This window comes from Moschus berezovskii, chromosome 4 (genome assembly GCF_049115385.1).
Source record: "Moschus berezovskii isolate FMDL1 chromosome 4, NW_MosBer_1.0, whole genome shotgun sequence".
NCBI lineage: Eukaryota > Metazoa > Chordata > Mammalia > Artiodactyla > Moschidae > Moschus > Moschus berezovskii.
Genome location: NC_142463.1, coordinates 54,450,371 through 54,474,012, shown reverse-complemented (window position 1 = coordinate 54,474,012; position 23,642 = coordinate 54,450,371). Strand labels below are relative to the sequence as shown.

The following is a 23,642-nucleotide window of genomic DNA, read 5'->3' as shown; positions in this document are numbered from 1 at the left end:
GCAGTGACTGTTGTTTCTCTAAAAAATTACATAAATGTCAACCAGCCTCAGTCTTTACTGCTTTGTTAATAATAACTTACTACGTTCATCTGTTGATTTGTTCTGATGTCTACTACATAATACTTATTAACTCCTACTTACATTTTTTTTAACCATTTGTCCTTCTTAGAACACTTAGAATATCCTCCATGCTGTCCTTTCCTACCCATAAAGCTTTCTTTCTTTGTGTCGCTATGCAGAACTTTGTACAGGGAGGTCACTGAGTGATATTTTTTTAAACTATTACCATTAATTTATAAAATTTTCTCAATAATAAACATATATTTAAAATTTTATAATTTTGCCTCATTTTTTGTGAACAAAAGGACAAAAACAGTAGTAAAATGCTTTGTAAATAATTTGTAATATATTATTGTAGTTATTGTCAATATAATATTAACTTGTACCTTTGAGTGTTCTGCTTCTTGTCTTGTGTCATTCCCAACAGTTTTTTTCTCATATTTTGTAAAAATATAAATAACAATGTTTGAATATAGATCCTTATGTATTCTGAGCAGTCTTGTTTTATTCTCACGTTGGCAGCTGATCCATCTACCGCTCCATGTGATGTTCTTGGTGAAGTACATAATATCTTGAATAGGTAAACATTAGAATAGTTAAGAAGCCAAAATGTGTTTTGAGGAGAATAGTGACAGTGGTAAAAGGAACATTTTGGCCACTACTGTCATGATCTTACATTTAGGTAAGATCCATTTCTAAGACTTAGAAGACCATTAAGGGTTTTACGGAGCAAAGGGGAAATTTCTTTATTGATTTCTAAACAGATAGGAGTACTATGTATGGACTGCTGAAATGAGAGATGCTTTTTTTTTGATCAATACCACAGTGTCTTCATTCCTGAAACTATCTTCATATCTGGTAACTTGACTTCCTTGACTTTGTTCCTCTTTGGAACTGTCTTGGCTATTCTTGGGTCTTGTTCTTCCATATTAAGTTTACAATCAGCTTGTCAAGTTTTTAAAACCCTGTTGGGATTTTGATTTGCATTACAGTAGATTAAAGAGAGTGGACTTCCTTATGGTATTAAATAATTTGATTTATGAAAAGGTATATTTTCATTTAATTATATGTTTAACGGCTTTCAACTAAGCTTCATAATTTTGAATTTTTAGTTTTCGGTAGAATTTTTAGTTGTCAGTTTCTTTTTTTGGTTGATTCTGTAAGTGGTACCCTTTACAAATACATTTTCTTACTTCTGTTGTGCTTGCAACACAAGCAGAAGTTTGTGGATTGGAAAAATTAATATTGTTAAAATGTCTGTGCTACCCAAGTGTCTATACTACCCAGTGCAATCCCTATCAAAATTCTAGGGGCATTTTTCACAGAAATAAAAAAAAAACAACCCCAAAGTTTGTATAAAACCTTAAAAAACCCCAAATAGTTATAGCAGTCTTGAGAAAGAACAAACTAGTGGCATCACATACCCTGATTTCAAACTATATTATAAAACTAGTAATCAAACCAGTATGAAAGTGTTAGCTACTTAGTCGTGTCTGACTCCTTATGACCCCATGGACTGTAGCCCACCAGGCTTCTCTGTCCATGGAATTCTCCAGGCGAAAGTACTGGATTGGGTTGCCATTTCCTTCTCCGGGGGATCTTCCTGACTCAGAGGTCAAACCCGGGTCTCCTGCATTGCAAGCAGATTCTTTATCATCTGAGCCATCAGGGAATCACAGCAGTATAGAATTGGTATAAAAACAGCTGCATAGACTAATGGAAGAGAATAGAAAGCCCAGAAATAAATTCATGCATATATGATTAATTTATGGCAAAGAAGCCAAAAATATACAACGGAGAAAGAGCAGTCTCTTCAGTAAAGGGTGCTGGAAAAACTAAACAACTACATATAAAAAAACTGAAATTAGAACATTTTCAAATACCATATAGAAAAATAAAATGGATTAAAGACTTGAATGTAAGACCTGAAGCCATTAAACTCCTGAAGGAAAACACTGGCAGTAAGCTCTTTGATGTCAGTCACAGTGATGAATTTTTGGGGGTTTGACTCCAAAAGCAAAAATCAACAAATGAGACTACTTTGAACTAAAAGTACAGGAAAGGGAACCATCCACAATGAAAAGGCAGTCTACTGAAAGGGAGAAAATATTTGTAAATTACATATCTGATAAGGGGTTAATGATCAAAATATATAAAGAACTCATAAACTGAATGGGTTTCCCAGGTGGCACTAGTGGTTAAGAACCTGTCTTCCATTGCAGGAGACATAAGAACCACGGGTTCTATCCCTGAGTCAGGAAGATCCCCTGGAGGAGGACATGGCAACCCACCTCAGTCCCATGCCACAACTGCTGTAGTCTTCATGTTCTGGAGCCTGTACTCCTTAACGAGAGGAGCCACCACAGTGAGAAGCCCACACACCTTGACTGGAGATTAGCCCCTGCTTTCCACAACTGGAGAAAGCCTATGTGCAGCAACAGAGACCCAGTGCAGCCAAAATAAATAAATAAATAAAAACCTAAAATTTTAAAAATGAGCAGAAGATCTGAACAGACATTTTCCAAAGAAGATATAATGAAAATGAGTTAGTTGCTCAGTCATATCTGACTCTTTGTGACCCCATGGACTGTAACCCACCAGGCTCCTCTGTCCATGGAATTCTCCAGGTAAGAATACTGGAGTGAGTAGCCACTTCCTCCTCCAGGGGGTCTTTCTGACACAGGGATAGAACTCAAGCGTCCTGCATTGCAGGCTGATTCTTTACCATTTGAGGCACCATATATATATACTGATGGCCAGTGGGTACATGAACAGGTGCTTAACATCACTAAGCATCAGGGAAATACAAACAAAAACCTCAGTGAGATATTACTGTAAATAATCTAGAGATGATATAAAGTATAGAGAGAATGTTGATGTGTAGGTTGTATGCAAATACCAAGGCATTTTATATATAGAACATGAACATCTGAGGATTTTAGTAATTTTAGTAATCACAGGGATTCCTGGAACCAACCCCTTCCCAGCCAACCAAGGGATAAGTGTATTGGGGAAGCAATAAAAGGAGCCTGATGCATTTCATATCATATGATTTTGGGTACATGCTAGGTTGTTCTGAGAAATAGGAGGAAGAAAGACAATTGGTGGGGTGGAATACACACTAATTTACTTCTCTTCCTACCTTCTTTCTTTTTTCCCTTCCTTCTTCCTCCCTCCCCTTTTCAACCAGCAGATATGTATTGAGAGCATATGGTGTTTCGAATACCTTGCCAATTTTTGTAATTTCAGCTGATGTGGAGATACAGGGAGAGAAAAGGGCAGAGAAGGAAAACTATAATTTCCATGGAAAACCTAAGTGTTTGACTGGTGGCAGTGGGAGTGACCTCAGAATAAGTTAGACTCAACTCGACATTTCACGAGGGAAAGTGGTGATAATAATAAGTATATCTAAGAAATTTCTGAGGAATTTCTAGTGGAAATTTGATAGAAATAACGTTGTAATTCTGTCAGGTTATATCTGACTCAGGAGGTGTTAAAAGGATAAGTGAAATTAACACTTGTGAACATAAATTCTTTGGAGAAAAGATATTTCACAGAGTTTTATATTAATGGTTTCCAAGAATTTGGCCTTAGCTTTAGTGGGAGATTACTCGAGTCAGTAAAAAGTAACCTGACGTTAAATCCTTATACCTACCCATTAACTTATATTTAATTATATCCATCTCCAATGCTTCAAATCATGAAATTGAGATGTTATTCTAGAAAGTAAAACCCATATTAGTCAGAAATTAATTTACCTAACTGTTTTTCTCCATCATACTGGAAGCAGAGGCAATCAAATAAGATCATATAAGGGAGCTTATTCTACAAATATATTTTCGGATTTATTCTGGATAAGTAAAAGCGAATTTAATATTCTGTAGTTCTATCTATATTGTTATACTTAATAAAAGTAGATATCAAAATATTAAATTTGATCTACTGATAAAGATTTTTAGTAGATTGCACTTATTCAAGAAAGTAGTTTAGATATTGTCTACCCCCCCCGCCATTTTGTTGTTTATTTAGATGTTTAGCTCTTGCACTAGGTTTATATAAACTGATGAACACTGACAAATTATTTGCCCACAGAACTATAACCACATAAGACAATGTAGATGTATGGTCAAACTCACATTAACACACATCACCATTTGATCAATTATATAATAATTATCAAGTATCCAAGTGAGTATACAATTCAAAAGTCATATAAAAATTAGATGTCTGTTCAGTTCACTAATAGAAACCTACTTCTTGTTTTGAAAGGGAGGTTGGGAAGAGAAGGAACAAAGCACACTTCAAGCAAAGATAATAGCTGGTGAACAACTTCTAGTAGGTGTAGAAAAATGACAAGAGCTTCAAAAATTTTTATGACTAAGAAATTTTTAGCTACAATAACAAAACATCTTTACCTTTAAAAAATACTAATTAAAGAGCATATTCTTTATATTCTGCACAAGATAAAGGTAAGATCTTACTGGAAATATTTAATAGCCTTCTCCCATTCCTTTTTAGGCTCTTCCTGTTGTGGCACACAAAAGTGCAAACATTAAATTAATTGTGCAGCTTTTTTGCTTGGAGATGTTAAAAGATATACTTCTTTGTACAATGTAGATTTTCAAAATGCAGATTTTCCATAACAGCGCAAATGAGATTTATGGGACTATATTCAATAACATCATATGACTTGTGGGCTTCCCTGGTGGCTCAGTAAAGAATCCACCTGCCAATGCTGGAGACACAGGTTCCATCCCTGAGTTGGGAAGATCTCCTAGAGAAGGAAATAGCAACCCACTACAGTATTCTTGCCTGGGAAATCCCATGGACAGAGGAGTCTGGTGAGCTATAGTGTATGAAGTTTCAAAGAGTTGGACATGACTTAGTGACTAAACAACAATGACATATGACTTGATAAAAAATTAACAAAAATCAATGGTCATGTAAACCTGATACATACTTTTATGAATGTGGGCAAATGTAAGTGTACCGTGAGCAAGCAAATAACTGTGTAGGCCCTGCTTTCAGTAAGAAATGACTGAAGGAGTAAATCACATAAGATCTAGAATGTTCATAGTTCCTAGGGTTTTAGTTCTCTATAAAACACTAAAAAATATAAAATGTTACACTGCATATTTTGGTACCTAAAGTTTCTAAATTTCTTATGTATTGAAAAGATTCTGATATGGGAATAGGTCAAAGAAGACATAACTCAGTATTGTATGATTTCAGGAACTGGGAGGAGTGATAAATTTGAAATGCTGGACAGCAAGAGTCTTTTGTTAAGTTTCCAAATAGGTTCATTGTAACCTAACAGCAAGGATATCAAACCAGTTAATCCTAAAGAAAATCAACCCTGAATATTCACTGGAAAGAGTTGGACATGACTTAGTGACTAAACAACAATGACATATGGCTTGATAAAAAATACTGGAACCGAAGCTGCAAGACTTTAGCCACCTGATGTGCAGAGCTCATCTTTGGAAAAGACCTTAATGCTGGGAAAGATTGAAGGCAAGAGAAGGAGGGGGTGACAGAGGATGAGATGGTTGGATGGCATCAACAGCTCAATGGACATGAACGTGAGCAAACTCTAGGAGATATAATGAAGGACAGGGAAGCCTGGCATGCTGCAGTGCATGGGGTCGCAAAAAGTTGGGCATAACTTGGTGACTGAACAACAATAGTAGCACCCTAGGCATAGAGGCTCTGTTAAACATAACCTGGTAAAACTGCTTTTCAGTACTCCTATGTATGAAACATTAGACTTATTCACTGAGCCAACTTCTTGGCTAATGTGTGCAACAAATTAGGTCCTGTCTGAAGTTCTACTTCCAAGACAGCATCAGACACCTCAGTTCTGTTGACCACTAAAGTCTTTGCAGCACAGACACGTTTGAGAGTGATATTCTCTAAATACAGAAGTTGCTTGATGTTACATGCTCCATGCTGCTTTTGTTTTCTGATCTGCACTGCATCTTTAGGTTTCATTCTACCTTCTTGCTAGGGCAGCAAACAGTGGAGCTCTTCCAAGACTTGCCACACAGTGAGCATGTGTACAATAATCATGTCCTTCATAAAACTTGATTTTCCCAAGACTTAACTGGTCATCAGCAATATGGTTGGAGGGTACATTTTCATCAAAAGGACAGTCAGGAACATGGATACCTTCTTTTCCATAAGAGCAGTGTTGCACATTGCTTCACATACTCTTATTAATACTGTTGTGGTAATCCACATTTCTTCAGTTTCTCCATAATTTTGTTCATAATTTTGGTTGGATCGTGTAATAAGAAAAATCATGTGCTTGTATGTGACTTCCATGGGAGTTGGACATTTCATGTAAGACATTAATTTAGTCAGAAAATACTCATTAGGGCTGTGAAAGAACTAAATACAGAAATGATGTAAAGTAACTTGAGTTGGAAAATGCTTTGTGGATTCAACTCAACACTTCTGGATCCAGGGAACTGCTCTTACTTAGCTTCTTGGTGGAGTGGTAATAAATTTCTGTAGCTTTCTTGTCCTCATAAAGGCCATGCTGTGCTTGGCAGTAATCTCCACTCACCTTTAGAAACTCCGTAAATGTGTGATCACAGAAAGGAGTACATTTACTTATTGAAAACTGGCCTAGTCATACAGTGGGTACCACAGTGGCAGCGACACAGGCAGCTGTGGCTGTGCTGCAGGGTGGAGGCAGTGCAGGTGTTGACAGAGGCAGCAGGTGGCTGTTGGGTTTTGGAAAAAAGTTGAAATCAGAACGTTCCATTCCCTGAGTATTTGTTGTCAGATTTTACTGTAATTAAAGATTTTGGGAAGATTTTTTTCAGGTTTTTTTTTTTAAAGGTGAAAACAGACTTAAAAATTTGTAGCTCTAAAATTAAATGATTTGTTTATTTAAAAGTTTTAAAATGTTGATGTGGGGGGCCCCCAACCACGTCAGATTCATTTCACGTATGATAATATACATGTTTCAATCCATTTTCCCAAATTATCCCACCCTCGCCCTCTCCCACAGAGTCCAAAAGACTGCTCCACAATCCAAGTCTCTGCTGTTGTCTCGTATACAGGGTTATCGTTATTCTCTTGCTATAGGTGCCTCTTGAGGCTCCCCACCTCAACACTCTGTGGATTTAAGAGCCCGTTCCTTCCGGAAGTGTATAAATTAGCCTGGGATAGAACCTGCATGCTGAATTTACTAATTAAGAAATGAGAAACCAGAACTATAAAGGTGGCATAGAAATACAAGAAACTATTCTTAAGTAATCTTTTAAAACTTTGAACAGAGTTACAGATTTTGCCATTTGTTATAAACTGGTATATGTAATTTAACCAGAACCATGAGAAAGTTGGTATTGTGTGAATTCTGAGGCACTTTCGACATGTTGTAGGAGTGATGTGGACTTTCTTGAGTTTTACACATTCATAACTGAATGGTCTGTATTAAAAAAAATAAAATAAAAGTTTAAAAATATTTGTATTGAAGTTTAAAGCATAAATTTCATTGAGCCATGAAAAATGGAAATACTGAAATGAGATTCGTATGCGGAAAGTGTGTGCGTGCCTGCTAAGTTGCTTCAGATGTGTCTGATTCTTTGTGACCCCATGGACTGTAGCCTGACAGGCTCCTCTGTCCATGTAATTCTCCAGGCAGGAGTACTGGAGTGGGTTGCCATGCCCTTCTTCAGGGGATCTTCCCGACCCAGGGATCGAACCCATGTCTCTTACAGCTCCTGCATTGGCAGGAGGGTTCTTTATCAATAGTGCCATCTGGAAGCCCATTAGGAATGTGATGTCCCCTTAATATTTGGTGATGGGAGTATAGAAATTATTAGACGTTTTGGCTCTGCTCACTATAAGGCAACATATTCCATTCTGCCAAAGAATGTAGTAGTAGTGGGTGGAACATATGCGGGCTCTGAAATTAAATCTTGTATCTTCTGCTTATCAGTTATGCAGCTTCAGGCAAGTGATCTACCCTCACCGAATTTCCTTACCTTTAGAATGAAGACAAAAATAGTCTTCACAAGATTGTTGTGATATAGTGAGAATTAAGTATCTGAAAAGACTGTAGCACAGTGCCTGTCACACTGTAAACTCAACAGATACTTGTTTCCATCATCCTGTTACCTTACCTTGTTTCTGTTTTCCCATAACTTCTGATCTTATTTTTTCATAGTCTTATTCCAATATGGAATCCAAATTTGACAGTTTGGGAAAAATAGTGTCTGTATAGTTTAATATCAGAGAAGGCAATGGCAAGCCACTCCAGCACTGTTGCCTAGAAAATCCCATGGACGGTAGAGCCTGGTAGGCTGCAGTCCATGGGGCCTCGAAGAGTCGGACGCGACTAAGTGACTTCACTTTAACTTTTCACTTTCACATATTGGAGAAGGAAATGGCAACCCACTCCAGTGTTCTTGCCTGGAGAATCCCAGGGACGGGGGAGCCTGGTGGGCTGCCGTCTATGGGGTCATACAGAGTCGGACACGACTGAAGTGACTTAGCAGCAGCAGCATAGTTTAATATGGAATGGTTAAATCATATCAGTTAACATCATTCAGTTTAGTTCAGTTGCTCAGTCGTGTCCGACTCTCTGTGACCCCATGAACTGCAGTATGCCAGGCCTCCCTGTCCATCACCAACTCCTGGAGTCCACCCAAACTCATGTCCATCGAGTTGGTGATGCCATCCAGCTATCTCATCCATTGTCCCCTTCTCCTCCTGCCCCAAGTCCTTCCCAGCATTAGGGTCTTTTCCAATGAGTCAACTCTTCGCATGAGGTGGCCAAAGTATTGGAGTTTCAGCTTCAACAACAATCCTTCCAATGAACTCCCAGGATTGATTTCCTTTAGGATGGACTGGTTGGATCTCCTTGCAGTCCAAGTGCTTTTAAATTGTTGAATTATTTTTAATTGATATTTACTATGAGCTTCCCTGGTGGCGCAGATGGTAAAGCATCTGCTTGCAATGTGGGAGACCTGGGTTTGATCCCTGGGTTGGGAAGATCTCCTGGAGAAGGAAATGGTAACCCACTCCAGTACTCTTGCCTGGAGAATCCCACGGACGGAGGAGCCTGGTAGGCTACAGTCCATGGGGTTGCAAAGAGTCGGACACAACTAAGTGACTTCACTTTCACTTTCTAGTTAATTAGCCTTTCATTTTGTCTGCCATAGTCTCCATTTTATATTTTTCCTCTTTAATTTTTGTCCTAGTTGACTTTTATGATCAAAGTGAAGAACAGAAATGGTGGTAACTCTTCACCATCAGTGTTCCGTTCCGTTCCGTTCCGTTCCATCGCTCAGTCGTGTCCGACTCTTTGCGACCCCGTGGACTGTAGCCTACCAGGCTTCTCCGTCCATGGGATTCTCCAGGCAAGAATACTGGAGTGGGTTACCGTTTCCTTCTCCAGGGGATCTTCCCGACCCAGGGATCGAACCCGGGTCTCCCGCATTGGAGGCAGAAGCTTTAACCTCTGAGCCACCAGGGAAGCCCAATATATTTTATCCTTTGTAAAAAAGATTTTTAAGAAACTGATAAAAGTGATAACTTCAGAAGAAACATAGCCATCCAAGTCTTCTTAATGAATAACTAAACTTATTTCTTAAGAATATCTTTCTTAGTGCCCACAGAAAATAAGAGGACTTTTTTATTTACTTGCTATTTGTGAAGAGATATGTACCAGAGAAGGCTTATTAATGATGTTTGCAAATATTTTTCTGGCAAAATGTTTAATCTAGGCATTGTGGTTAAGTCCTAGGAAACTGTTTATAGTATTCTAATGAAATTACATATAGACTTTTAAAGAAAGGAAAGCAACGCTTATGAGCAGAAACTCAGAGACTTAAGAGAGCATTGAAGATCTCCCGTGATCCTCAAATCTCCAGCTGCTGTAATTTTGGTTACTGTCTAGGATAGGATGGTGATATTATTGAAGATAAGCTTAGTGTAGCTCTGGTTGCTAAAGATGCTCTAAAGTAGTATTATCTGATTAGTTATATGGATATAGTATATATAGCAATTTTCAGTGAATTGTTTAAAAACACTTTTTACCAATACAGTAATCTATTTAAATTTCATTTAGTGAAAAAATGTTATTATGGTAGTACCAGCCTGTTATAAATGACAAGGTATGCTTTTTGCAGCTTTGTACTCTAATTGTCTAGAGCAGAGAAAATTTTTTATCTGTGTAAAATTTATTTTTGTACCCATTGGTTACTGCTTCCTGCCTGGGCCAAGGATGAATTTCAGGTGGGAGGGTAGAGAATGACTGAGCAGCCCTGATGCAGGGCTTACCTGTTCCTTCAGTGTTGTTGTTTAGTCAGAGTTGTATCCGACTCTTTTGTGACCCCCTGGACTGCAGCCTGCCAGGCTCCTCTGTCCATGGGATTTCCCAGGCAAGAATACTGGAGTAGGTTGCCATTTCCTTCTCCACGGAATCTTCCTGACCCAGGGATCAAGCCACGTCTCCTACACTGGGAAGGAGATTCTTTACCACTAAGCCACCAGAGAAGCCCTCCTTTAATGTTAGGCAAATGTAATAATGGGAAAGTATTTGTTTTGGATTGTTTTTCTATCACATATTTCTAGAATTGTGTTTCATGTCTTGTTTTTGGAGAGGTTTTAAAATTTTATTTTTGTATTGATCTTTAAAATCTGTTTCAGCATGATCAAGATTCTGTTAGATCAGACAACAAATAGTGGCAAGGGAAGAAAATACTATCAGTTTATTTATTTATTTTTTAATCTATAAAGGAAAGAAGTTATGCTTCACTAATATTTATTATATATATTTAAAGTAGTGAATACATATGACTAACAGTAGATTCATATATGGGTGTGTCCTCTAATTTTTTTTTTAACTGACAAGAGGAAATCTATGATTTAAACAGTATGAAAACTACTTATATAATTAAGAACTGTATTTGTTCCAAACCCAGTTTGAACTTTATACAATTTCAGTGCTTATCTTTTCTTTTGGTTTTGTATTGAGAGAAGACCATATTACCCTATGCTTGTGTGATGTAGGTTCTGCAGGACCTTAATAAAGTGAGAGAATTGAGTCATAACACATGGTAGTATAGGATTTCCAGAGTGTAAGAATATCATATTCTTCTATCAACTGGACATATTTGAGGGATTTTTATCTTAATTTTAATAAGGTAACAAAGCAACTTGCTATCATTATTTATAGGAATGTAGTCTTCAATGTCTTCAATGTAGATTTTTTTTTTAATCTTGATTCTAAGCAGTGATTGTTTAACACATTCACAGTGAAGACTTAAATAACTGCTGTGATGCTAGCCTGATATTCAGTGAAAACGACACTTTAAGGAGACAACAAGTTAGATCTTATGATAACTGTTGTCAAAGACTATTTGTTGGCAAAGACTTAGTTAAATATCAGATCTGATTATTCTGAACAGTAAACAGAACCTAGAAGTTATGAATTGCATTTTGTGCAAATACTTTTGTGAGCAGATGTTTTCTGTATCATCAAATTATATTGTGTGGATGTCAAAATACAGGAAAAAATTAAATGTAGAACCAGGCCTGAAGTTATCTCTTTCTCCTGTTAAATATATCAACAGTCATTTGAAGCGAAGTGAGGTTGCTTAGTCATGTCTTGACTCTTGGCAACCCCATGGACTGTAGCTTGCCAGGCTCCTCTGTCCATGGGATTTTCCAGGTAAAAATACTTGAGTGGGTTGCCATTTCCTCCTCCAGGGGATATTCCCGACCCAGGGATTGAACCCGGGTTGCCTGCACTTCAGGCAGACTCTTTACCATCTGAGCCGCCAGGGAAGCCAGCAGTCATTTAGTTTTAGCAAAATAGTATCATCCTTCAAATAGAGTTAGTATTCGTAGAGTATTATTAGTTTGGTAGATTTGTTAGAATCTAATTTATAATTTTGTGTTTATTTGTAGTTTTATAAACCTAAGAAAGCATATTAAAAAGCAGAGAATGTCACTTTGCTGATGACAAAGGTCCATATATTTAAAGCTTTGGTTTTTCCAGTAGTCATATATGGATGTGAAAGTTGAACCTTAAAGAAGGCTGAGCGCTGAATTGATGCTTTTGAACTGTGATCTTGAAGAAGACTCTTGAGAGTCCCTTGCACTGCAGGGAGATCAGAGCAGTCAATCCTAAAGGAGATCAGCCCTGAATATAATGAATATTGGAAGGATTGATGCTGAAGCTGAAGCTCTAGTACTTTGGCCACCTGATGCGAAGAGTTGACTCATGGAAAAGACCTTGATGCTGGGAAAGACTGAAGACAAAAGGAGAAGAGGGTGGTAGAGGGTGAGATGGCTGGACGGCATCACTGACTCAGTGGACATGAATTTGAGCAAACTCTGGGAGATAGTGAAGGACAGGGAAGCCTGGTGTGTTGCAGTCCATGAGGTTGCAAAGGCGTGACTTAGTGACAATAACAATAGCAAATAATTTTATAAGAAATATAAACTTAAGGAGTTTAGTTTCATTATATGTTTAAATATCATATATATAAATGGAGGCTTACCAGGTGGCGCTAGTGGTAAAGAGCTCGCCTGCCAGAGCAGGAGACATGAGAGATATGGGTTTATCCCTGAGTTCGGAAGATCCCCTGGAGAAGGAGATGGCAACCCACTCCAGTATTCTTGCCTGGAGAACTTCATGGACAGAGGCGCCTGGTGGGCTACAGTCCATGGGGTCGCAGAGAGTCAGATATTGACTGAACGACTTAACACTTCACTTTCATATATAAATGTTTTGACACTCGGACCAAGTCAGATTTTTTTTCCTCCAGACAAGAGTTCTGAACATTTCTTAACTTTTAGAAACAGTTCATTAGAATATATGGTTGAATTTGTAAACTTTTGAAATTCAGTCTATTTTCTGTCCTGTTTTTCATGTATTATCTCCAGATACCATGTTTTTTTTAAGATATATTGATTATGTTAACCAAAGGTTATGGTACTTACATTGAAGCTCAAAATTATCTATCAGAAAAGTGTTGATTGAATTTATAATTTTATGCTGAAGTGACTACTTCTTTATGAAATTGACATTTAATTTCAAGGAATGAAATTAACCTTCAACTGAAAACATGGCCTAAAGGAATAATCTTATTTTTATATTGAGATTTATAGGTCAGTTCATTTTTGTTTAATAGTGGTTTTATAACAAAAAAGGTATTATTGCTAATAACTTAATATAAATCATTTTAAGTTATTAAAATGAGAAGATATATTTTCCATTTTAAGAGCAATAACTTTAACCATTTTGTGAGAATGAATCAGTAACAGCTGAAGATCTGATCTTTGAATGTGGCAGGGTTGGAACCCTCTCAAAATAGAATCTTAGCCAGTTTTTAAGAAAAATCACAATGTTTCAGTTCTGAGATTTAATGTATTTGGAACATATGCAGAAGAACATTTTCTTCTTACTATCTCCTGCCAGACTAATTATGTATGCCACATTAATTTTTCCCTTATGTTTGGGAAGCTCAAGTATATGGTAGAATGAAAAATTGCCTGATTCATGTTCACTTGTTTTAATGGTAAGATCAAGATGAGAAGCATGTAAGAGAGACGTTGCAATTTTCTCTCGAAGAAAATGTACACAAAAAATGAAAATGTTTCATTCACTCAGTGAGTGTTTCTTGAATGTCTACTATATGCCAGGCTCTATTCCTAAACCTGAGTGATACAGCAGGGAAGGAAAGAAAAAGCCCCTGCCCTCAGAGAAGTGCTCATATTCTAATAGGGGTGGTGATGGGAAATGATTTCAGATTTGTAAATGACCTGTATAAAAGAAAACATGTAGTGAGAACAGAATACTTTAACTGAGATTGGAATGATAGGGGATTTGGGAGGAAAGAAGTCTAAATTTGGTCAGGTGCCCCTGAATTGGAAAAGGCTTGGCATATTCCTGAGCAGTGTGGAAAGAGCATAGTGAACGTGGGTGTTAGGGGTGAAGTCAGAGACAGAGAGAGACAGAGACCACATTAAGCCTTGCAGACCATGTAAGGAGTTTCTGTTTTCCTCTGATTATAATGGGGAGTCTTTGAATGATTTTAAGTGAGAAAGTTTAACTATTTGACTTGTTTAAGGAAGGTCTCTCTGGTGGCTCTAAGGAGAACAAACCATAGGAGGATGGGAGTGGAAGCAGGAAGCCAGATGGGAGCTATTCCAGCATCTAGTCCAGCATCATCTAGAGATGATGGTGGCTGATGTCAGGGGGATGGTGTGGAGCCAGTGAAGAATGATCGCACTGGAGATGTGTTCCTGTGGTACAGAGATTGCACTTGCTGATGGATTGTATGTTTTTATACTCAAGCATTTGAGATTCTGAAAAGTAAAATTTTTGGGCTATCACAGTTTAACTCTGTAAGTCTTGAGAGTGTCAGCTATTACTAAAATTAAAAGCAATGTTTGGGGAGGACAGTGTAGCTCTTTCATCTTAGCTTCCTTTTGCTATGTGGCATAAAGTATACTGTGTTGAAAAAAAAAAATTAAGTTAGTAACTACCAGTTCTGTGGATAAGTTCATGCCAGATTGTTCTGATTTCTTTTCTTTAAAACTTACACTACATAGGGGCACATTAAATTTTTTTAAAAAATACAAGCACTTTTAAATATGTGCTCAATAATTGTTTTGGGTTATTTTTAATAAAGAATGAAAATAATTGCCACATGATATAAATAAAATATGGACTTTCCAGGTGGTGCTAGTGATAAAGAACCCTCCTGCCGATACAGGAGACATAAGAGACATGGGTTCCATCCCTGGGTCAGAAAGATCCCCTGGAGGGGAGGGCATGGCAACCCACTCCAGTATTCCTGCCTGCAGAATCCCATGGACAGAGGGACCTGGTGGGCTACAGTCCATAGGGTCACGAAGAGTTGGATACTACTGAAGTGACTTAGCACATAAAGAAAGAATATCTTTTTAACTTTTTGGTTTTATTGAACTAGTATTATTACTAAAATTTTCTTTTCCTAGCCACATTGTTCTGATGCTTGCAGATGATATGGCATGCAACCCTAGAAATCCTAAACCAGCTACAGTGTATAGTCACAAGAATATGGAACTGAATGTGTATGGAGATGATGTGGAAGTGGATTATAGAAGTTATGAGGTAAGATGTTTAATGTGGCGACATTTTTGAAATGTAGCTTTCACTTTTAAGCTGTAACACAGTGGTAGAATAAAATATTCTTTTTCTTTAAATTTGTACGATTGTCACTGTAGCCTTGACAATCTGCAGTTTCTGGAGTTCATCTTAAGGAAACAATATATGAGTAAAAGTATCACAGCATGAAAATTTCATATATGTATCTAGGATAGAACACTTTATCTTGGCTTCTATATTATTTTATTGAGGTTTAATGTATCAACTTCCTTTTATAGGAAGTGTATTCTTTGTTTTTCATATTTGATCTAAAATTTCAATTTTTATATTTTCAGTAAATATATTAATTATGGAAATATTAAAATGACAGATACTACTTAGAGGTAACCACTTTTAATATGCCTCTAGTGTTTTTATGCACATATGATTAAAAATAAATTTAAAAAAATGGTGCTGTACTATATTTTCTGCCTTTGAAACTTTATTTTAAATTTAATAGATTGTATGTTTAACATTTCAAGTCTTTCTTGATGAAGTCTTCCTCAGTAATCCTTCCCCTTTTACTAAGCCTACCAAAAGTAAGACACAGTTTCCGATGTTCCCAGACCTGTTTTGAAGAAATTAATATCTTTTCCCAGGCTGTAAGTTCCTTAAGGACGTGTATCTTCTGTGTCTTATACCTAGTGAGTTCTTGTAGCCCTCTGAAGGCACTCAGAAATGTTTGTTCAACACTTAGATGTTTGTGAATGTTGGACTTTTTCTTGTTTGTTTTTTTTTTTGTCATTGTAAAATGTAGACCAAGTACTTCCCTTCTCTGTTAGCCAACAAGAAGTCCTGTTAAAAGAAACACCATTTTGGTGTCTCCTGGGAAAATGTAAACCAAACAACTTACACATACACCCATAGACAAACACACATAGGTACTTACATACTCAACTAGGGAAGAGTTGAACAAGAAAGCTGGGCTGATTTTCTGCTTTTTAAATTTAGATCTGTGTAATATAACTTGAAATTAGCATTATACTTCCAAGAACTTAAATATCTTTCAAAGCATCCTGGAGATGCAGAAATTCCTGGTTGGAAAATCTGGCTTGCAGTGTTATGAATTTTTTTTACATAATAAAGTTACCTCTAATGAAATTTAAGTAACAAAATGCATTAAGGAATTAAAGATGCATAATTTGGGGTTATTTATGGACCTATCCTTATGGTTTTATTTTTATGATTTATTAAAGACCTGTCTTTTGTTGTTGATCTAGAATTGACTAAGTAGTTACATGTATTAATTTCAGTACTCATAATATTGTTGAATTTGTTTATATTTCTATATTTTATATCTTCCCAAAGAATTGCCTGTGAAGACAGATTAATAATCTGTTTTCAGTTTTTAGCAGTACTTTGTATAGCATTTGAACTTATAAAGTTTATAATTAGCTTAGTTTTCCCCAAACTAGTTTTTTGTTGGTTTTTAGTATTTTGTAAAGACTGGAAACAAAGTTATTTTGAGGTGTATATTTAAATAAATTATTTTAATTGACTTATATTTCTCTTTTTAAGTTTTATTTTTTAATTTATGCTGAGTAATACATAGAGAAAGAAGGAATGTTTTTAAAAGTAGGAAAACAATTGATAGGTTTACCCAAGTTCTATTTCATCTGATTTCTCATTTTTTTCCTCAGGTAACCGTGGAGAATTTTTTACGGGTGTTAACTGGGAGGATTCCATCTAGCACACCTCGGTCAAAACGTCTTCTTTCTGATGATCGGAGCAATATTCTTATTTATATGACAGGTAATTTTCAATTTAGATATTTAATGATAGAATATGCTGACTCTTTTTCAGAAAGGAATTTGCATGGAAAGAAATTTAAATACCTTAAATTATTTTTGGCTAAAATAGTTTGTTATGAAGTTCTCTTTTCTCATAATGTATAACAACTTGAAGTGATATTTGAAAACAGTGTATTACTTATCAGCTGATGATAAAACAGGGGTAGAATGATTTTTAGATGTCATACAGCAAGAGAGTGACTTTTACTTAGTGGTTTACTTTTCTTTATCATGGTGCATTTATTTATAACTTTAAAAATTCAGCCAATTTATAAAATTTATAAATTAACCCAGCAGTTAATGAAGTCAGGAAACTTCATTTTCGTCTACCTGACATGTGCAAGAAATTTTCACTCTTCTGTGGAAAATAGGATGAAGTATAGTCTTGTAGCTTGGCTTTATTTGATGTTCTAAACAAAAGGTTTTATTTATATTTCCTCCCACATTAGACACAACTCTATAGCAGGGCACTCACCACTCTAGTCAGACACTTATGTGCAGTGCACAACCCATAGATCGTATATGATAGCCCTGAAAATCAGTCCCTTAGGTTGTGAGAAAGAAATGAATTAATATACACAATGATTAAGAATATTGTGTGGTGTATAGTAAACCTCAATAAACAATGCCTATTGCCAGTTTTTATCATTATATTATCATAATTACAAGCCTTCCTATTACATAAGCTGGCAAACATTTTCTGAGTCTGTTGGTACTCTTTCAGAATAACTCCAGGTATGGGAGAAATTCCAGTGTTAAAGATTGAACTGGCAAACCATGGCCCATGGAAGGACTACCTGTTTACGAAATAAAGTTTTGTTAGCACACGGAGAATCCCAGGGATGGGGGAGCCTGGTGGGCTGCTATCTATGGGGTGGCACAGAGTTGGACACTACTGAAGTGACTTAGCAACAGCAGCAGCAGCAGAACACGGTTGCGTCTATTTGTTTTATATATTCTCAAAATATATAAATTTGTTTTAAACATTGTCAAAATATATGGCAGAGTCCAGTAGTTGCAGCAGAAACCAAATGGCTCACAAGCCTAAAACATTTACTACTTGGCTGTTTACAGAAAAAGTTTAGGTGCTGATTTAGGTGCTGATTTTCAGGGCTATCATATATGATATATGGGTTGTGCACTGCACATAAGTGTCTGACTAGAGTGGTGAGTGCCCTGCTATAGCGTCGTGTCTAATGACGGAGGAAATATTTTTTTATCCCACAAAGGCATACACTAACCACTGTTAAACTGATAGGACTGCTTATATTCTGAGGGGGCCCTGAAATAGATAGATTTTTCTACTTTGATAGGCATTGGGAAGTAAGTACCTTTTAAAATTTGCACAGAGGGCCTATTTGGCATGCAAATGATGGTCTTACTTATACGTTTTTTGCTTTACAGCTGAGGAAACTGTGGCATAGAAAGGTTATTTGCCTAAGGTAATACAGGTCGCAAATAGTTGGACACAATTGAGCGACTGAACTGAATTGAACTGAATACAGTCGTTAAGTAGTAAAGCTAATGTTTGTATCCAGACAGAGAGCATGGCTCTCTCATGCATTTTGAATGTCATCATCTTCTGGTCAGCTCTCATACAGTGGCTGATGGTTATAAAAATGTAATTTTTTAGGTGAAAACTGCATTTCCTAGAGTTACAACATTTCCAGTATACACCTAGCTTACTAAGGGACTAGCTAGTGTCTTCAACTCCTTTCTTAGCAAAAGTGTTTGCCTGGTATTTGAGAAATGTTTTCTATGGAAACTCATTTCTGACATAATAATGGAGCCAGTGAAAAAGTATAAATGTGCTTTTATGAAACTGAATGATAAGAAAGCTCTTAACTATATATCTACTATATTTTACACAGTCTATCATTTATCTGTTTAATTGGTATAGTAGAAAAATTAATTACTTTTAACCCTAGAGTATACAATAACAAGTGATATTAAAATATTGCCATGAATGAAGTGAATATTAATATCTAGATGTTTGCAGTTTGCATTTAAAAAAAGTGTCTGTTTGATCTTTCTGACCTTTCCTATAAGGACATGGTGGAAATGGTTTCTTGAAATTTCAAGATTCTGAAGAAATTACCAACATAGAACTTGCAGATGCTTTTGAACAAATGTGGCAGAAAAGACGGTAATAAATGACTACTTTTCATAAGATAAATAAGTACCTAATTTTTCCATGGTTAGTAGATTTACAAATCTTGTGAGATTTAAATTTATTTTTATGTTACTTCTTCTAACTTTAGATTTATGTTTGTTGTTTCTATTGAATTGAATTATGTTTTCTTTTTTTCAGCAATTACACATTATAGCAGTAGTTTTATTATATTTTACAGAAGTATGAACTGAATTTTTTTTAAAGGAAAAATTTAGATTTCTTAAAGAGCATGGAAAAAGTTCACCTTTTAAGATCTTATCTCTTGTTATTTCTCATCCTTTTTGGAGAAAATAAGATTCCTAATAACCAAGTGCCCCATTATTTAGGAGGCTTGTGAACATACATTTATTTCTTCAGTTCAGTTCAGTTGCTCAGTCGTGACCGACTCTTTGTGACCCCATGAATCACAGCACGCCAGGCCTCCCTGTCCATCACCAACTCCCAGAGTTTACTCAGACTCATGTCCATCGAGTCGGTGATGCCATCCAGCCATCTCATTCTCTGTCGTCCCCTTCTCCTCCCGCCCCCAATCCTTCCCAGCATCAGAGTCTTTTCCAGTGAGTCAACTCTTCGCATGAGGTGGCCAAAGTATTGGAGTTTCAGCTTTAGCATCAGTCCCTCCAATGAACACCCAGGATTGATCTCCTTTAGATTGGACTGGTTGGATCTCCTTGCAGTCCAAGGGACTCTCAAGAGTCTTCTCCAGCACCACAGTTCAAAAGCATCAATTCTTCGGCACTCAGCTTTCTTCACAGTCCAACTCTCACATCCATACATGACCACTGGAAAAACCATAATCTTGACTAGACGGACCTTGGTTGGCAAAGTAATGTCTCTGCTTTTTAATATGCTATCAAGGTTGTTCATTACTTTCCTTCCAAGGAGTAAGCGTCTTTTAATTTCCTGGCTGCAATCAGCATCTGCAGTGATTTTGGAGCCCAAAAAATAAAGTCTGACACTGTTTCCACTGTTTCCCCATCTATTTCCCATGAAGTGATGGGACCAGATGCCATGATCTTAGTTTTCTGAATGTTGAGCTTCAAGCCAACCTTTTCACTCTTCTCTTTCACTTTCCTCAAGAGGCTTTTGAGTTCCTCTTCACTTTCTGCCATAAGGGTGGTGTGATAGCAGTACATTATTTCTTCTTTGGGAAAAATGCTGAAATTAGTATTAGTATAAAATTTGTAGTAGCTCACATTAACAATGATATATTATTAGTAATCTGTGGTAAGCACTCTTTTAGTTGAAAGTTGTCATGTGGACTTAAGTGAATTTAAATTAGCACTTGAACATACAGATGGCTAATAAGCACGTGAAAAAATCCTCATTATCACTAAATATTAGAGAAATGCAGATCAAAACTACAATGAGATATCACCTCAACACCAGTCAGAATGGCCATCATCAAAAAAAATCTACAAACCATAAATGCTGGAGAGAAAAGGGAACCCTCTTGCACTGTTGGTGGGAACCTAAACGGATACAGTCATTATGGAGAACAGTATGGAGATTTCATAAAAACTGGGAACAAAACTACCATTTGACTGATCCCACTACTGGGCTTGTACCCTGAGAAAACTACAATTCTAAATTCCTGGGTCGGGATTCCTGGGTTGGGAAGATCTGTGGGAGAAGGGATAGGCTACCTATTCCAGTATTCTGGAACTTCCCTTGTGGCTCAGCAAAAAAATCCACCTGCAATGTGAGAGACCTGGTTCAGTCCCTGGATTGGGAAATCCCCTGGAGAAGGGAAAGGCTACCCACTCCAGTATTCTGGCCTGGAGAATTCCATGGACTATACAGTCCATGGGGTCACAAAGAGTCAGATATGACTGAGCGACTTTTACTTACCCCAGTATTCATTCAGTTCAGTTCAGTTCAGTTGCTCAGTCGTGTCCGACTCTCCGTGACCCCGTGAATCACAGCACGCCAGGCCTCCCTGTCCATCACCAAATCACGGAGTTCACTCAAACTCATGTCCACAGAGTCGGTGATGCCATCCAGCTATCTCATTCTCTGTCGTCCCCGTCTCCTCCCGCCCCCAAACCCTCCCAGCATCAGAGTCTTTTCCAGTGAGTCAACTAGTCGCATGAGGTGGCCAAGGTATTGGAGTTTCAGCTTTAGCATCAGTCCTTCCAATGAACACCCAGGATTGATCTCCTTTAGAATGGACTGGTTGGATCTCCTTGCAGTATTCACTGCAGCACTGTTTTCAACCGCCAGGACGTGGTAGCAACCTAAATATCCATCAACAAATGAATGGATAAAGAAGCCGTGGTACATATATATATATATATATATATATGTATATACATATATACAATGGAATATTACGCAGTCATAAAAAGGAACAGATTTGAGTAAGTTCTAGTGAGGTGGATGAACTTAAAGCCTGTTATACAGAACGAAGTAAGTCAGAAAGAAAAAAAGCAAATATTCAATATTAATACATATATATGGAATCTGGAAAAATGGTACCGATGAATGTATTTGTGGGGCAGCAATAGAAATGCAGACATAGAGAACAGATTTGTGGACACAGCGGGGGGAGGGTGGGACAAATTGAGAGAGTAGATTGAAGCATAAACACTGTCATGTGTAAAATAGATAGCCAGTGGGAATTTGGTCTGTGACGCTGAAAGCTCAGCCAGTTACTCTGTGACAACCTGGATGGGTGGGATGGGATGGGAGGTGGGAAAGGTTAAAAAGGGAGGAGACATATGTATACCTGTGGCTGATTCATGTCAATGTAAGGCAGAAACCAATACAACATTGTAAAGCACTTGTCCTCCAATTAAAAATCAATTAAAAAAATAAAGTATCAGTTGAACTGCTTTTGACTTGGTTATGCTCAATAAATGCTTATGGTTTTCCTTCTAAACATATGGCACAGAAGGGAATAGGATGCTTACTGTGCCTTCAAAGTGTTTAAAATCTAGTAGAAAAGAGAAATATGTACACAGCTATGCTGCAAAGTAAATATTCTAAATACTGGATTATAAGCATAAGGATAATGTGTAGAAGTATTGAGACAGCTTTTGCTTGGTACTGGTTTTATCTTATTCACAGCGATGTTTATTGAATGTGTACTAGGCACTGGCACTGTGCCATGTGTTGTTTTGTTTAATTTTAATAACTCCATGAGGCAGATACGTTATGATTCTTATTCTTACAAGTGTGTGAATTGAGCACAGTTTAAAGAACTTGCCAAAGTTTGCACAGCTTTTAAGTGCTAGTGCTAGGATTCACATCTAAGTGGTCCTCTCCCAAAGCTTACTCTCTTAGCTGTTTTATTGTACTGCCTCTCGTAACCTTAGATGGTCCTGATCCCCAGAACTATCCACAGATTTTTGTCTCAGAACAAATGTGTCATATTAATTGTACCTTCTATGATCTGCTTAGATATCATTAAGATTTTGTGCTTTCTTTTTGGGTGTAGTGTTAGCTGTTTACCTAGGTTCAGTATCTGAGAAAATATTATCTGCTTCCTGTTTTCACCTTCATCAGCAAGGCAGCTCATTCTAAAATGTAGAGCTGATTATGTTATTCTTTCACTTTAAAAAAGCCTTTGATGGCTTCTTCAGATTTATAGGATAAGATCCAAACTTCACACAGGATACTTACAGATTGGCCCTACCTTGGTGGCTCAGATGGTAAAGAATCTGCCTGCAATGCGGGAGACCCAGGTTCAATCCATGGGCCAGGAAGACCCCTGGAGAAGGGAATGGCAACCCACTCCAGTATTCTTGTCTTGAGAATTCCATGGACAGAGGAGCCTGGCAGGCTGCAGTCCATTGGGTCACAAAGAGTCGGACATGATTGAGCAAGTAACACACTTCCTTTTTGAAACGAATTTCTCTCCATTTTACCGAATTAATTCTAGATCTGAACTGCACCATACTATTCCTTTACCCCAGACATTGATAGTTTTTACGTTTAGGTGCCTTAATACATAGGCTTTTTCCTCTGCTGGAATGTGCTGTTCCTTTCTTTGTTAAAGAACATTCATCTCTCACTGCTCTTGCCAGACACATCACCTTTCTATGACCTGCCTTTCCCTCTGTTTCTTTCTCAGTGCTCTTGGAACATTTTTGACTTTGTTAGACTCTACGCTCGTGAGGGCAAGGACTATATTGCATCCCCAGCTTAGTGTCAGGCATGCTGTAGGCCCTCAATAAAATTTGTAATACTCATCATATTCTGATTCAGTTACATGTTTATGTTTCTGTCTTCTAGTTAGATTTTGAGGTTTTTGAGTATGATGACTGTCATATATATATATGTGTGTATTTTTTTTCCCCTAAAACTAGCTCAGTTTCTAGGACTGTGTTGAGTACCAGAGAAGTGCTCTTTGAATTGAACATTTGTTTGGACTCTGAGTTATGTGTCATGGATAAGGGAAGGGAAAAGAGTTTGGGCAGCCACTTTGTGGTATAACTACTGCACTCTGTTGAAATGGTTT

The 23,642-nt window shown here is 37.2% G+C and overlaps 1 protein-coding gene across 4 annotated transcripts in view; it reads left to right on the top strand.

The window, feature by feature from the left end:
- The window catches only part of PIGK (phosphatidylinositol glycan anchor biosynthesis class K), a 142,045-nt gene that overhangs the window by 17,294 nt on the left and 101,109 nt on the right, over window positions 1–23,642 (top strand). For all 4 annotated transcript variants that reach the window (XM_055401653.2, XM_088835397.1, XM_088835396.1 and 1 more), the window contains exons 4-6: window positions 15,049–15,184; window positions 16,858–16,969; window positions 19,057–19,153. In XM_055401653.2, coding sequence (XP_055257628.2) covers window positions 15,049–15,184; window positions 16,858–16,969; window positions 19,057–19,153 — 345 coding nt within the window. The remainder of the gene's footprint in view (window positions 1–15,048; window positions 15,185–16,857; window positions 16,970–19,056; window positions 19,154–23,642) is intronic.